At 43.6% G+C, this 16381-nt stretch overlaps 1 protein-coding gene across 1 annotated transcript in view; it reads right to left on the bottom strand.

The window, feature by feature from the left end:
• The window catches only part of FAM83A (family with sequence similarity 83 member A), a 78351-nt gene that overhangs the window by 51037 nt on the left and 10933 nt on the right, over positions 1 to 16381 (bottom strand). Inside the window, exon 2 of the mRNA XM_077493286.1 lies at positions 2045 to 2212. Coding sequence (XP_077349412.1) covers positions 2045 to 2212 — 168 coding nt within the window. The remainder of the gene's footprint in view (positions 1 to 2044; positions 2213 to 16381) is intronic.

Raw genomic sequence — 16381 nt, forward strand, 5'->3', positions numbered from 1 at the left:
CAGTATATTGTTATGTCATTGTTATAAATAACTGTATATCATAGTAATAGTGTTATAAATTAATGCTTCAGTGTATCTAAAGTCAAAACATTTTATTTTTGATTTGAAAATTATCATTATAACCCCCTGTCAGCTTTTTTCTTTTACCATCTGTGTCCCATTGGGGAGATTTCCCTTCACTTCCTGTCCTATAGCCAAAACAGGAAGTGAATCCTTTCATAGTGAGGAAATCCCATTGTCACTAAAAGCTAGTGTCCCCGCTGGAAGACTCCCCCTCTAATCCTGTTCTGGTGACAACCCAAAATTTGGAATTTCATTTCACTTTCCCTCTCAGTGATAATGGTAGAAACGACAACAATAGAAGGTGAATCTCCCTAATAGGACAGCAATAAAAAATAAAAATAAAAAAAAACATAAAGTTCCTTCCACCCTATTCAAAAAATGTTTAAACTGTTTTACAAATGTTGTCTTTAGTTATACTTTAAATGGCTGCTCTGTAAGATCCGGTAAGTCTGGAGAGGAGGTTCCTGAATTGCCAGCTGTAAAGTTAGTGGAAGGAAGAGAGCATCAGATATATGTGTAGCACCATCTACCTTAGGTAGGTAGGTAGGTAGGTGCTAAGTGTAAAGTTTTTTATGTAAGCTGCAAGGGCAGGTAAATTTAAGCAGGCCTATGCTGTGAGCTAGGCCTGTTTGTTTTGATCTGGGGGCAGATCAATCTACACACTAATCTACATGCTAACCCCCTAAACATAACTTCCCCCTCCTCCCAGTACAAATCCACCCTCCTGCTGACATCGCCTCTCCCAGCAGAAATCTTTGCTAGCCCCCACGCCCCCCCCCCCAAATCACCTCTTCTACCACAAATCCTCTACCCCTTAAGTTTCCCCTCCTAGCACAAATCTCCTCTACCATATGCCCACTCCTAGCACAAACCTCCAAAATCCCCCCTTCTAGCACAAATCCTCTTCCCTCACCCCCCTCCCAACACATATTCCCCCAAATCATCACTCCTAGCAACCGCTCACAAATTTCCCCTCCTAGAACAATTCTTACCTGCGGCGGTTCCCCAAATTTCCCACTTCCAAACACAAATCCCCTCCCCCAATCACCGCTGGCTGTCCCCCAAATTTACCACTTCCAAATTTAACTCCCCCTCCCAACACATTTTCCCCTAAATCATCACTCCTAGCACCCACTCCCAAAATTCTTACCGCCGGCCGTCCCCCAAATGTCCCCACTTCCAAACACAAATCTCCCCTCCCCCAATCACCTTTCAGCGCCCACCCCACCTCACATGATACCACAGTGCCCAGGGCAGCCGTCCCTCCTGCCCACCCCTTGTCCCAGCCCTGATTGTGTCCTCATATTACACAGGCAGGGCTGCTGTTAGAAATCATGGGGGCTGCCAATCGGTTACCTGACAGGCCCCCCCCCCCCCCCCCAGAAAATCTCAAATTATATTTCCACTAGAAATACATTAAAATCATTATTATATGACTGGTTTACTGGCCCCCCTCCTCCGCTCTCCATCCTGTAACATCCCCTTGTGTGCCCTCAGCAGCTACCGGCAGGAGAGAAGGGAAGCCAGCCAAGCTGTGGGGGGGGGGGGGGGGGAGGTGCACGGGGGGCCTGGAAAGCAGAGGGATGGGGGCACTTATGGAAGAACTGATCCCGCTGCAGCACCGCTGGAGGGAGGGAGAGGAAGAGAAGCCAGCGGCGCTGCAGGGGAAGGCAGAAGAGGATCAGTGTCTGCAGTAAGGTAGTACGGCTGACCCTCCTGCTCAGCAGGTGCCATGCCCCCCCTCCCCCTTTTGAACTGATGGGGCCCGGGCCCAGTACAGGAGGCCCGGCTGTACTGCCTTATCAGCCGCATTGCACACAATTTTAGGTTTAATTTATACTTGAACTACTTTGACCTCCTGTCAAAAGGCAAAACGCAGCAAGATTTTGTGCGCTTTGCGGCCTGAAGGCGTTCAGGAGAGGGAGGTTAGGGGAGGTTTTTTTACCCCCTATATGGAATGATGGAAGCCTAGGTCCCATACCTTAAGATGGATCTCTTCAACCTGCAGTTTCTCACACATTTCATTGAAGCTTTGCAGTTTGGTGACATCCAGGAGCAGGTAGACAAATACGTTCCTTTTATTGGCTGCTTCCAGAATGTCGCAGAAAATTTCCACGTCCGTGAACTCATCCATCATTATAGCGAGAACCTGAACACAAGAGTATAACATCAGAAGATATACAGTACATAAGAACACAAGGAAAGTGGGTCTTGCTATAGCACTAAGGTTAAAGGTTATTTAAACCCAACAACAAAAATGTGATAGATAACAGCACTGCCACCAATCCCATCCATCCCCCCACCCAGCACTGCCACGGATCCCATCCATCCCCCCCACCCAGAACTGCCAGCAATCCCATCCATCCCCCCACCCAGCACTGCCACCGATCCCATCCATCCCCCCACCCAGCCCTGCCACTGATCCCATCCATCCCCCCACCCAGCACTGCCACCGATCCCATCCATCCCCCCACCCAGCACTGCCACCGATCCCATCCATCCCCCCATCCAGCACTGCAGTCGATCCCATCCATCCCCCACCCAGCCCTGCCACTGATCCCATCCATCCCCCCACCCAGCACTGCCACCGATCCCATCCATCCCCCCACCCAGCACTGCCACCAATCCCATCCATCCCCCCACCCAGCACTGCCACCCATCCCATCCATCCCCCCACCCAGCACTGCCACCGATCCCATCCATCCGCCCACCCAACACTGCCACCGATCCTATCCATCCCCCTACCCAGCACTGCCACTGATCCCATCCCCCCCCCACACTGCTGACACTGATGCCATGCCCCCCAGCACTGCCACTCATCCTATCTCCCCCACCCAGCACTGTCACTGATCCCACCCCTCCACCACTGCTGCCACTGATCTCATGCCCCTCAACACTGCCACTCATCCTATCTCCCCCGGCATTGCTACTGATCCCCACTTCCACTGCCACTCATCCCCCCGGTACTGCCACAAATCCCCCCCCCACCACAACCCCCACCCCTGCCACTAATCCCATCAACGCCCAGCACTGCCATACTGTGGCACAATTATGCTAATGGTGGAAGGGGGCCTAAAGCTTGAGTCTAAGTACAGAGTGGAGGGTTCAGAAGTATTTAATAAACAGAGTGCATGTGGGAGAAGTATGTAATATACAGAGTGCATGGGTCAGGAGTGGGTAACACACAGGAGACAGGTGTGTGTAATTTACATAGCGCAGGTGTCAGGAGTATGTAATGTACAGAGTACAGGGGTAAGGAGTGGGTAACACACAGTGAAAGGGATAGGTGTGTGCAATGTACAAGAGTGGAGGGGTCAGGACTGGGTAATGCACAGACTGGAGGGGACTGTAATGTCTGTGTCTGTAATGTACATAGTGCAGTGGTCAGGAGAATGCAATATACACTGTGCCAGGAGGATGTAATGTGCAGAGTGCAAGGATCAGGAATGGGTAACACTAAAGGGACAGGTATGTGTACACAGTGCCGGGGTCAGGAGAAGGTAATGTACAAAGTGCAGGGGTCAGAAGAATGTAAAGCACAGAGTGCAGGGGTCAGGAATGGGTAACACACAAGGGACAGGCGTGTGTAATGTACATAGTGCTGGCTGGGTTCAGGAGAATGTAATGTACAAAGTACAAAATGTACAAAGTGCAGGGGTCAGGAGAATGTAATGTAGGGATCAGGAGAATGCAATATACAGAGTGCAAGGGGTCAGGAATGGGTAACACAGAGTGGAGGGGACAGGTGTGTGTAATGTACATAGTGCAAGTTTCAGGAGTATGTAAAGTACAGAGTGCAGTGGTAAGGAGTAGGTAACATTCAGAGTGCAGGGGACAGGTGTGTGTGGTGTACAATGGTCAGGAATAAACAATGTACATACTGTGTTTCCCTGAAAATAAGACCAGGTCTTATATTCATTTTGGCTACAATTTTGGCTACAAAAACACACTAGGGCTAATTTTCAGGGGATGTCTTATTTATTTACAGTAGCATCAATGATGATCTTAAAGTGTTTGTATCCCTAAAAATTATTATATATACCCCCACACACACCCAAGAAAATTATATTCTTATTAAAACAAAGTGTAAGTCCTAATTTTAAAGGGATTGTGGTGATATCAGGTATCTAAATGGGCCGAATTTGAAAACAATAGTTGTGATCTCCCTAAACATGGTTCAATAACAATAGGCAGTTCATGCACGCGACCGCCATTTCCCATTTTGAAAGATGTAAGAGTAATGTAATTAAATTACTAACTGAATGATTGAAGCCTCAATTAAAGTCTTCATTATAAATGTTCTTAATTTTCACTTCTGTGTGAGGGAAACCACAAATCCGGGTTATTAGTTAGAGATGATTGTAGATAGATGATGTCATATCCCAGACACAGGGTGAAGGAGCTTCTGGCGTAGGTGAGGCTGCACTACTCACTTCCTCTAGTTCAGATCTTTCCCTAGGCTGTGCTGATTTACCTCTGTGTAATAATTTAGGTTGAAGATATGTTTGAAAACTCAGGCTGATTTAGGAAGTATAATAAACTATAGCAGGAATGTATGTCAAGTCTCTCATAGTACAGTTAGTAGTAGTTAGTCACATTCAAGATTGCTCTGTATAATGAAGACATTTCGTAGCTTATTTAAATTCTTCAGTTCTAATGAGTGATAAGGAAAATAGCCTAGCATTTATAGCCACACGGGTAGCACAGACACCTTGATTCAGCCATTCTGTGGAACCACTGGGCCCCTCTAGAGATTACCAAGAGTTCCTTGAGCTGTGGCTGATTGACCTCCCATCTGCTTTGCATTCTTCTCACTGACCATCAATGTGAGGAGGATTCCTCCCACTGACCACAAATGTAAGGGGCATTCTTCCCACTGACCACCAATGTAAAGGGCATTCTTCCCACTGATCACCAATGTAAGGAGCATTCTTCCCACTGACCACCAATGTAAGGGGCGTTCTTCCCACTGACCACCAACGTAAGGGGCGTTCTTCCCACTGACCACCAACGTAAGGGGCGTTCTTTCCACTGACCAACAATGTAAAGGGCATTCATCCCACTGATCACCAATGTAAGGTGCATTCTTCCCACTGATCACCAATGTAAGGTGCATTCTTCCCACTGATCACCAATGTAAGGTGCATTCTTCCCACTGATCACCAATGTAAGGGACTTTCATCCCACTGATCACCAATGTAAGGGGCATTCTTCCCACTGATCACGAATGTAAGGAACATTCTTCCCACTGATCACGAATGTAAGGAACATTCTTCCCACTGACCAACAATGTAAGGAAAGTTCTTCCCACTGACCAACAATATAAGGAGCATTCTATAGGGAGATTGTTCAAAAATATTACTGTCCTAGGTAAAAGAACCCCTTTGTTCTTACAACACAAACCACACATATAGAACCCTGTACAACAGGGGTAAAACTAAATGCTGAGCCCGGTGTGGTTTTAATGGGAGTCTGGTTAGTGCAGACCCGACTGGGGTTCTCGGTCACACTGTGCCCCCAATAGACACAGGGTAACTTACTTTTAAGGGGGGTCGGGGAAGCTGGAAAATGGGTTTCCAGAGCTCTCTAAAGTAAGCTGGGTTCCACAAGCCCCCCCGCCCAAAGTGACTCCCGTCACATACTATATATTAAGTACTATAGGTTAATTTACATATACAGTGGGGACGGAAAGCATTCAGACCCCCTTCAATTTTTCACTCTTTGTTATATTGCAGCCATTTGCTAAAATCATTTAAGTTCATTTGTTTTCCTCATTGATGTACACACAGCACTCCATATTGACAGAAAAACACAGAATTGTTGACATTTTTGCCGATTTATAAAAAAAAAAAAAACTGAAATATCACCTGGTCCTAAGTATTCAGACCCTTTGCTCAGTATTTAGTAGAAGCACCCTTTTGATCTAATACAGCCATGAGTCTTTTTGGGAAAGATGCAACAAGTTTTTCCACACCTGGATTTGGGGATCCTCTGCCATTCCTCCTTGCAGATCCTCTCCAGTTCTGTCAGGTTGGATGGTAAACATTGGTGGACAGACATTTTTAGGTCTCTCCAGAGATGCTCAATTGGGTTTAAGTCAGGGCTCTGGCTGGGCCATTCAAGAACAGTCACGGAGTTGTTGCGAAGCCACTCCTTCGTTATTTTAGCTGTGTGCTTAGGGTCATTGTCTTGTTGGAAGGTAAACCTTCAACCCAGTCTGAGGTCCTGAGCACTCTGGAGAAGATTTTGGTCCAGGATATCCCTGTACTTGGCCACATTCATCTTTCACTCGATTGCAACCAGTTGTCCTGTCCCTGCAGCTGAAAAACACCCCCACAGCATGATGCTGCCACCACCATGCTTCACTGTTGGGACTGTATTGGACAGGTGATGAGCAGTGCCTGGTTTTATACACACATACCGCTTAGAATTAAGGCCAAAAAGTTCTATCTTGGTCTCTTTAGACCAAAGAATCTTATTTCTCACCATTTTGGAGTCCTTCAGGTGTTTTTTTAGCAAACGCCATGTGGGCATTCATGTGTCTTGCACTGAGGAGAGGCTTCCGTTGGGCCACTCTGCAATAAAGCCTCGACTGGTGGAGGGCTGCAGTGATGGTTGACTTTCTACAACTTTCTCCCATCTACTGACTGCATCTCTAGAGCTCAGCCACAGTGATCTTTGGGTTCTTCTTTACCTTTCTCACCAAGGCTCTTCTCCCCCGATAGCTCAGCTTGGCCGGATGGCCAGCTCTAGGAAGGGTTCTGGTCCTCCCAAACGTCTTCCATTTAAGGATTATGGAGGCCACTGTGCTCTTAGGAACCTTAAGTACAGCAGAAATTTTTTTGTAACCTTGGCCAGATCTGTGCCTTGCCACAATTCTGTCTCTGTGCTCTTCAGGTAGTTCCTTTGACCTCATGATTCTCATTTGCTCCGACATGCACTGTGAGCTGTAAGGTCTTATATAGACAGGTGTGTGGCTTTCCTAATCAAGTCCAATCAGTATAATCAAACACAGCTGGACTCAAATGAAGGTGTAGAACCATCTCAAAGAGGATCAGAAGAAATGGACAGCACCTGAGTTAAATATATGAGTTTCACAGCAAAGGGTCTGAATACTTAGGACCATGTGATATTTCAGGTTTTCTTTTTTAATAAATCTGCAAAAATGTCAACAATTCTGTGTTTTTCTGTCAATATGCTGTGTGTACATTAATGAGGGAGAAAATATGAAATGAAATGATTTTAGCAAATGGCTGCAATATAACAAAGAGTGAAAAATGTAAGGGGGTCTGAATAATTTCCAACCCCCCGGTGGTTATATATTATAAAGTGGTAATTTTTTTATGTACTATTATACACAGAGAACAAGCAGCACAGTAACCTATTGATCTTCCACATCACCTCATGTAATTTCTTTTGTGAAATTAACATAAATAAGCATTGAGCTTCAAAGAACAAAACATGGCCAGGAGGCAAAAATGGTCTCATGTATTTCAACGGCAGAAAAGCCAGAAACATGTCCAGCAATTTTCTGCATTCCAGAAAAATATGGTATCTCTGAGATCTTACGATAGTTACCCATAGTGCTATTTAAGTGTGTCACTTCCGGGCTTTGGAACATATGCCAGCTCCATACGAACGGCAGTGCTGGTTTACTACCATGGCTGTCTGTGTTGGTGCTCACCTTAGCACCCTTTTATGTAAGTGCAATACTTTCTATGTATTTATCCGCTTTAAATAAAATACTACACTACACTACTAGTAGCGTACTACTACACTACACATTGTCTTCTCTGGGTCCATGGTTTATTCTATTGATTGAGAGAGCTGTATTTGGAGTGTCTGAGTCCTTTAGATTCATCAACCTTCTACCTGGGGGCTACCTGAAGAGCAATCTATACAATTCAATACAGAAGGAATAGGAGGGCCCTGCTTGTGGAGCTTACAATCTAATTGGAGGGGGAGGTGGTACAAAAGGTAATAGTTTCAGGGGTGATCTGATGGAGGTGGATCGGGTACAGTTCTTAGTTGGAGGTGTGGTATAAAGGAAGACAGGGTAGGGCTGACCAGACATACTGCTTTCTAGGGACTGTTCCTGATTTGGAACAAAGTCCATCTTTCCTCCTCATTTGTCCCACATTTTGGTCTATATATTGTATAAAAAATACACTTTTTATCTTTGAAAAAGTGTTTCCCAATGCTAAACTTTTCATACTATTTCTAAATTGGTAAATTTATACATTTCAAAAGCCAGTATTAAAGGAATAGTATTGGTTAAAAAAAGGCACTTTTTTTGTATAATTCTACTTTAAGGGGCATGGCAAGGGGTGTGTCCTATGCCTACATACTTTTGCTAATAGGTGTCTCTCATTTCCATTTTCCAAAAAGTTGGGAGGTGTGTTTTCATGATTATTGGAACATTATCATTATTCACTTTGTTTCACTTGATGGTAGCGCCAAACCTTTTTTATGTTTTTGATTTTGACAGGTGGTTGAAGCGAGTTAAAACAAGCCTCAACCATCTCTTTTTGCCACCCAACAGTGTCAATGTGAAAGAGACCCAAGGCCATAACACCGCTCTATATCTGGGTCCTTAGGTCCTCGTTGTTATTACCTTCTGACCGACAAATAGAAACTGATTTTGTTATTTATATAATGTATTAAAGTTGCGGAGTAAACTTTAGGTATGTGGCCATACTTGCTAGTATCGATTTTTGGCTTAAGCCGCGTACACACGGGCGGACTGTCTGGCCAACTTAGTCCGTCGAAACACATTTCAGCGGACAGTCCGCTCGTGTGTGGGCTTCAGCGGACTTTTTCAGCGTGCAGTCTGGCGGACTAAGTATTTCGGAATTTCCGTAATATTGTCCGTCCAACTTTGGTTTCAGCGGACAGTCCGCTCGTGAGTAGGCTAGTTCGACGGACTAAGTATGGCCCATGCTCAGAAAGGATTTACACGGCGAAAGGTTGCATTGCTGTGTATTGGACGTCGTATTTCTAGTCCCGTTGTACGTGCTGTACATGTCATCGCGCAAGCTTTCGACGGACTGTTGTTCATCCGTGTGTGGTCAAGTCCGTTCATTCAAAAGTAGGACGGACTGTCCGTCGGATTGTCTGACGGACTAAGTTGGCCATACAGTCCGCCCGTGTGTACGCGGCTTTAGATTCAATAGCTACATTACAGCATTTAAAATGAATTACCTCTCTTTAGTTATGGATTGTGTTCGGGGGGTAAAGTTGAGCTTGGGATAGGGAGGACTGGGAGATTGGTTAGGAAAAGGATTTTAGTACAGGTGCGTATTCAGGGAATCTGAGAGAAGGGGCTGAAAGGCCTCGGAGGATGAAAATATGGGGAACACTTAAAATTACTTTCAATTGTTGGCAAACATGGATTATGGACATTAGATAGTAAACTCTTCTGGGGCCAAACTCACATAAATGGCTGTACACCCTCCTGAATTTGCTATATAAATATGTGAAATAAATTGCCATATGGTGAAAGACTAAACCCAGCATTAGGATGTTTTTAATTATCCTTTATGTCTACTCATTGGTGTCATGTAAGGACTGCGTTTAAACTAACAGGACTGTATTCAACGCTGTTTATACAAACAATTACAGTAATCCTCATGACGTGGTCAGTACACACACATTGTACTGCTCTGAATGTTTGATGATAAAAAAGATTATAGGTGCCAGGTGCGGGAAAACATTGCACAACATCATACAAGGCAGACTACATCTGCGTGTGTCAACTATTGCACAAGACAAGAGAGTACAGTAAAGTCCCATCCACAGTAAGAACACCTAATTATATACTATTTTGCAAAAACGTTAGACTAGATACTTTAAATGAATCCATTGTCACTGACTACAAAACACATCAATCTGATGCAGCAGATGACGTTATTTTGTTATGACGGGACTACGTTCACGCTAGTAGCCAATATCTTTGGTGTAGGAATTTGATCTGAGCATGCGTGGCACTTTGTCCGATCGGAATTCTCTACACATGATCGGACAAAGTCCGATCGGATCATGTTGTCGGAAAATTTTATAGCCAAGCTGGAAAACTTGGTCCGTCAGATATTCCGGCGGAAACAGTCCGATGGAGCCCACACACGGTCGGATTATGCGACAACACGGTTCAATCGGACATTTTCCGTCGGAATGTCCGACCGTGAGTACAAGGGCTAAGAGTCCATTCACACAGCGGCAACTTTGGATCTGACTTGAAGTCGTCCCAAGTTGCCTCAAGCCGTGCAACATGATAAAATCAATGTAAGTGAATGAGATCCGTCTTAATGTACACTACTGAAGTCGCTCCGACTTCAGAAAAGGTTCCTGTACTACTTCAATCCGACTTCTAGGCAACTTGTATCCATTGATTTCAATGGAAGTTGCCTCCAAGTCTGATCCCCTGTTTTAACTGAAGCAACTTTCCAGGAAGTAAAAATAGTTTTCTAGGCAAACCCCTCCCTCCCACAGAGTTGATTATTATGTGATTGGCCACTGGCAAAGTCCCCTGTCCTGGAGGCAACTTCAAGTTGCCTTGTAAGTTGCCTCAAGTCGTGGTGTGATTCATACTCAAGTCGTGACCAAGTTGCCTCCCGAAGTCTCGCTGGAAGTCGTGTTGCCCCTGTGTGAATGGACTCTTAAAAGCATATTCCATCATTTGCAAAAATTTTATAAATGCACCCACATTGATTTTTTAAAATGTGGATCGTGGGTGCAATGTACAGGCTACTGTAGACTCCTCCAGTTAAGGGGCTAGAGGAAGTATCAGTGGACCTCAATGAACAATGAAACTCATCTCTATACAAACTTCCACTTTGCGCCATTTATTTGTAAATTTGGACAGAGTGGGAAGGGGTTGGAACTAGAGATGATCTTGATTGTCCATCAAACTCATATCTATTCAAACTTCGACTTTGTGCCTTTTGTTTATAATTTTTGGATGCAAGGAGTAGGGGTTTGAACTAGAGATAATCTTGATTTGCCATCAAACTAATTTATATCCAAACTTCCACTTTGCGCCATTTATTTATAATTTTGGACAGAGTGGGAAGGGGTTGGAACTAGAGATGATCTTGATTGTCCATCAAACTCATATCTATCCAAACTTCCACTTTGCACCATTTGTTTATAATTTTTGGATGCAGTGAGAAGGGCTTTGAACTAGAGATAATTCTGAGTGTCCTCTGTACTTATTTGTATTGACTTCTACTTTGCACGATTTTTTTTTTTATAATTTTGGATGGAGAGGGAAGGAGTTGGAACTGGAGATGTTCTTGAGTGCCCTTTGAACTCATCTCTCTCCAAACTTTCACTTTGCGATATTTTTTAATGTAATCAGATGAGGGCTGTGTCATAAACCGTGTATAATAATTACCCACCCAGCAGCACATATAAACAAAGGGTGGGATGCTGGTATTTACAGTGCCTTTATAGGGACACGTACACATATTTAGTAGATGACATTGGAACATCTGGATGATGGTAGGTAGATGGTCCCATCAGTCTGCTGCTTCTCCTTTCCTGTCCAATCACAGGCTGGAACACGGAGTTGACTATGTGGGTGCATTGCTAAATGCAGTAGACAAAAGTGTGGTCAACAACCTGGTTGTGCTGTCCAGCAGAGCTGTGTAAATCTCAGAACTGAACATAAATAACAAATCTCATGGCAGGTAAAATAGCTCCCATATTTCTATTTTATCTATGTATCTACCTGTTTGCCTGGAGTTCAGCTTTAATATAGCTTTAATGAGGAATGCTGTTTTAGGGTTCAGAAGTTCATTACTTTGCATCCCCAAACAAATTAACAAGAAGAGATAAGAAGCACCATGGACATCTTGCTGGAACTTGTCTGTAATCTGTTGTCCCCTTAGGCTATAATATTGACCTCCTATATTTTAGTGACCTGGTGACAATCAGTATATGTTATGTTTCTGCCGGCTCTCAATGTAGAGTGATCTTTCTCTGTCATCTGTGATGAATGAATGGATTATTGGTGTCAGGGGCTGGAAAATGTTGCACAACATCGTACATCTTGCAATATTTTAGATCTGCGGGTGTCAAAGATCAAACAGTAAAACTTTTTCCACAGTAAGGGCAGCTAATTACACATCATTCTCCAAAATGTTATACTAATTGCACTGAATAATCGCTATAACCATAGAAAATATCAATCACATGTAGCGGATGAGAAGCAATTGTATCTGGAACATTAAGGATGTACACTTAGGACTTAGCCCACATGCATCCAGGAGAAACAAGTGCAGCTTCCAACCCTGCTGCCTGCAGCCTGGTAAAGTCAATGACCAGCTGAAATATGCTGCAGCTGGAAACAAAGCTGTATTCTGGCCTAGGCCAACAAGGCCCAGGCCTAGGGCAGCACAGAGTCCCCGCCAGCTTGCGCTACACTGTTAGTGCCGGTTCACACAGGGGTGACTTGTCAGGCAACTTATCCGCCTGACAAGTTGCGTCCCATTCTGTACAATGGAACCATTCTAATTGGAGCGACACAAGCTCCGACTTAGAAAAAGGTTCCTGTAAGACTTTAGGGGTGACTTGCATCGACTTATATAGAGAAGTCGTTTTTCAAGTTGCCACAGCGGTCGTGTCCGGGTCGCCTGGGTCGCCTGAGGCAGTAGCGCTGCAAGTCATGCTGCCTCAGTGTGAACCAACACTGAGTGTAGCGCCAGTCTTGTGGGGCAGACTGGGCTGAAAGGCAAATTAGTGTAGCACCCCGTAAAAGCGGCCGCATTGCTTCTGGTATGTGGGTGGCTGGCATTCCGCAACTGTAGGGGGGTGGGGCACCACTTCTAATTTCGACTGTCCTCTCATCCTGGACCACAAACCTTCGTCACTGTGGTATGTTTTCTGCCGCACCATTGGCATGATTATATCTTCTTAGTCCTCTCCATAAAATTATCAGAAATTTGTGCTTAAAGTAGAACTATAGGCAATACATTTTTTTCATTTTGGATAGAGTAAGGGAGGGTTATAGCCCCTGTCAGTTTACCATCCCTGTCTCATTGCAGAGATTTCCCTTCCATTTCCCCCCATAGCCAAACAGGAAGTGAGAGGAAATCTATGCAAATTAAGGGAATCCATTGAACCCCCACTCGAAAATTCCAGAGCGGGTCTTAAACAGCAAGGGGCGTGGCCTTGACAGGAAGGGGTGGGTCATATTTAACCACTTAAGCCCTGCACCATTTGGCTGACCAAAGACCAGACCACTTTTTGCGATTTGGCACTGCGTTTCTTTAACTGACAATTGCGCAGTCGTGTGACGTGGCTTCCAAACAACATTGATGTCCTTTTTTTCCTCATAAATAGAGCTTTCTTTTGGTGGTATTTGATCACCCCTGCGGTTTTAATTTTTTGCGCTATAAAAAATTGAGATTTTTTTTTAACCAAAAAATATGTAGAAGAATACGTATCGGCGTATCTGAGGAAAAAAAATTGTTTTTTTTTTTAGATATTTATTATAGCAAAAAATATTACATTTTTTTCAAAATTGTTGCTCTTTTTTTGTTTATAGTGCTCGATTTGTGGGGGGAAAAAATACGTCAATTTTGTTTGGGAGCCACGTTGCACGACCACGCAATTGTCAGTTAAAGCGACACAGTGCCGAATGACAAAAAGTGCTCTGGTTTTTGGCCAGCCAAATGGTCCGGGGCTGAAGTGATTAAATATATTTTTTAGCAGAGACCTACGTATGCGTTCACCACTGCACACAAACAAAGGGTTGGGACGCTTTAAAAATGTTTCTTATTATTTATTTATTTTAATTTTTACACTGTCCCTTTAATAAAACATTTTTTGATCACTTTTATTTCTATCACAGTGAATGTAAACATCCCTTGTGATAAAAATAAGCATTGACGGGTCCTCTTTATGGAGAGATGTGGCACATTATGCTTTTGTCTTGTTTTTTTTTTTTCGTCGGTTAGTACCGCTTTAACAAGAGGGCTGAAGGAAACGAATTCAAATAAATTTTGTTGTTTCGTTATAATTTATTTCAGATTCATTTACATTTGTTACTATTGTGATTCTGCAATTTGAATACATCCGAATCTCCAAATAACAAGAATTTCATCCGAATTTTTATTCATAATTGTATATATCACACATGTCTATTAGGCACAGTAAGCATGCACCTAGTGGTAAAAGAGATATATAAAAGGTAAAGTTATGCACCATATATTTTTTTCATCATCAGTAGAAATAGTTATAACAACATTGTTATTCAATGTAGAAAGCCAATATTATTTGTTTGGCCTCCATTCATATCTAAGCAATTTGAAGCGTTTTTCGCAAAAGTGCCACAACACTAAACACTCAGATTTCTATGCTATTCCATTATGTCTGTTCACACCTAAATGATGTGTTTTCGCTTGACGCTCATAAAAAGTACAGGAGCTTGTTAGGTGCATCATCTCTTGTCTTTGGCTCCAATAGTCTTTAATGGGAGCACCTAGAGTTGGTACCTCATCCCTTTAACCTCTCGGGCAGTTTTCCTGAGTCTGGCTCGGGGGTTACATTTCAGTAACATTAGCGGTAACCCCAGTGGCGGGACAAGGTCATCCAGCACCCAGGGCAAAGATGTCAAACTGCACCCCCCTTTCCCTTAGGGTTAGGGTCAGGGTGCCCCCTACCCCTGCAATAAACCACTGCGCCAAGGGCAGCCGTCCCTCCTGCCCACCCCTTGTCCCGGCCCTGGGTAACCCCGAGTCACACTTGGGATTGCATTGCAGGATCCTGGTGCAGGTTACTTACCTTGTCCCCAGGATCCTGTGATGTCCTCCCGCTGTGTCTGCGGGCTGTGTCCTCGGCTCAATGCCTTTGTGTGCCGGGCTCCGTTCCCCGACATCCCTTTTGTCCAATGCCCTGCAAGCAGTTTTATATGATATATACTGTTCTTTCTGCCTGGAAACTTGAGATTGCCCATAGCAACTTAAAGTGTCAAAATTGATTTTAGACCAGAAAACAGCGATAGTAAATTAGAACACTTGCAGAATTGAGCGATAGTGAATCGTGGGGAAATTTATTTTCTTATATTATTTTTTTTAATTATTTATAGTTATTATATTATAATTCATGATTTTGTGTTTAAAACTTTATCATACCCGGGATGTCTACTAGACTCTTGTTTGAACAGATTTAAGTGCGTTATTGCTAAGAATTACAGGCCTACAATATAAAACGCCAAATTTCTATGCAAAACAATGTAACGTTTTGAGATGCAAAAATCTGACATAATCATACTGCCAGGGTGGCTACAACCAAACACATTAAATACACAGGTTCTGTGGCTGATTAAGGTGGTAAATTAACTCACTTAATGCCTTATCTTCATTCAATTATCCTCAGAACCTGTGCAATTAATATGTGTTCGGTTTTAAGGGGATTAGGTAGCAACCCTACGCACCTGAAAAAACTGGTAATTTTACACCTAACATCTCTCTCCTCCTAGCAATCAGCTTTCCATTTGCTAATAGGACCCATTCTCCCCCATGCAACATACTACCCAGATAAAGGTGCACTGCTTCCTTTGATGCAGTTGAGGAATGTGGTTCCAAGCCATAAAAATAGTACTTCCAAAACAAATCATAAGAAGATAAGATGAGGCTCTCCATGGACATGTTGCTGGAACTTGTCTGGCAGGTCCATCTGTTGTCACCTTGGGCCATAATATTGACCTCTGTATTTTAGTGACTTGGATTTAATCAGTAAAAGTAATTTTTCTCCCAACTCTCAGTGCAGAATGAACTTCTCTGTCACAGGGCTGACAGGGGAGGGTTACACAATACTATAAAAATTACGGAGGTTCTTGGGAACTGTAATTGTGTAATGACTTTATCCTTTGTGACATCTTTGTTCACAATTTTATATTACAACTTTGTTACTTTACAGTGTATATAAATATATATGATAGGTGTTGATCAAGTGCTGTATCTATACATGCATACGTTGGGGTGATTTTACAAAACCAAAATAGACTGTTGCACCCATTTTCCCCAGAGCTTAGTAAATGTGGTAAAGCTCTGCCGATTTCCATCTTCCAATCATGTTCAAGCAAAATGCTGTTTTTTTTTGCTGTCCATTGGCTACTGGCTATTGAACTTTTCTAGTCCCGTCGTACGTCATCACGTTCAAAACGAACGGACTTTCGAACAGACTTTAGTCCATTCGTGCATGGGCAAGTCTGTTTGTTCGGAAGTCCGTTGGAACTCTGTCGAAAGTCCGTCGGAACTCCGTCGGGAAGACCGTCTGACCTTTTCTGCCAGAAAGTCCGGTCGTGTGTAAGCGG

This window comes from Lithobates pipiens, unplaced genomic scaffold (genome assembly GCF_037356315.1).
Source record: "Lithobates pipiens isolate NorthernLeopardFrog02 unplaced genomic scaffold, aLitPip1_a1.2 Scaffold_19, whole genome shotgun sequence".
NCBI classification, from domain to species: Eukaryota; Metazoa; Chordata; class Amphibia; order Anura; family Ranidae; genus Lithobates; species Lithobates pipiens.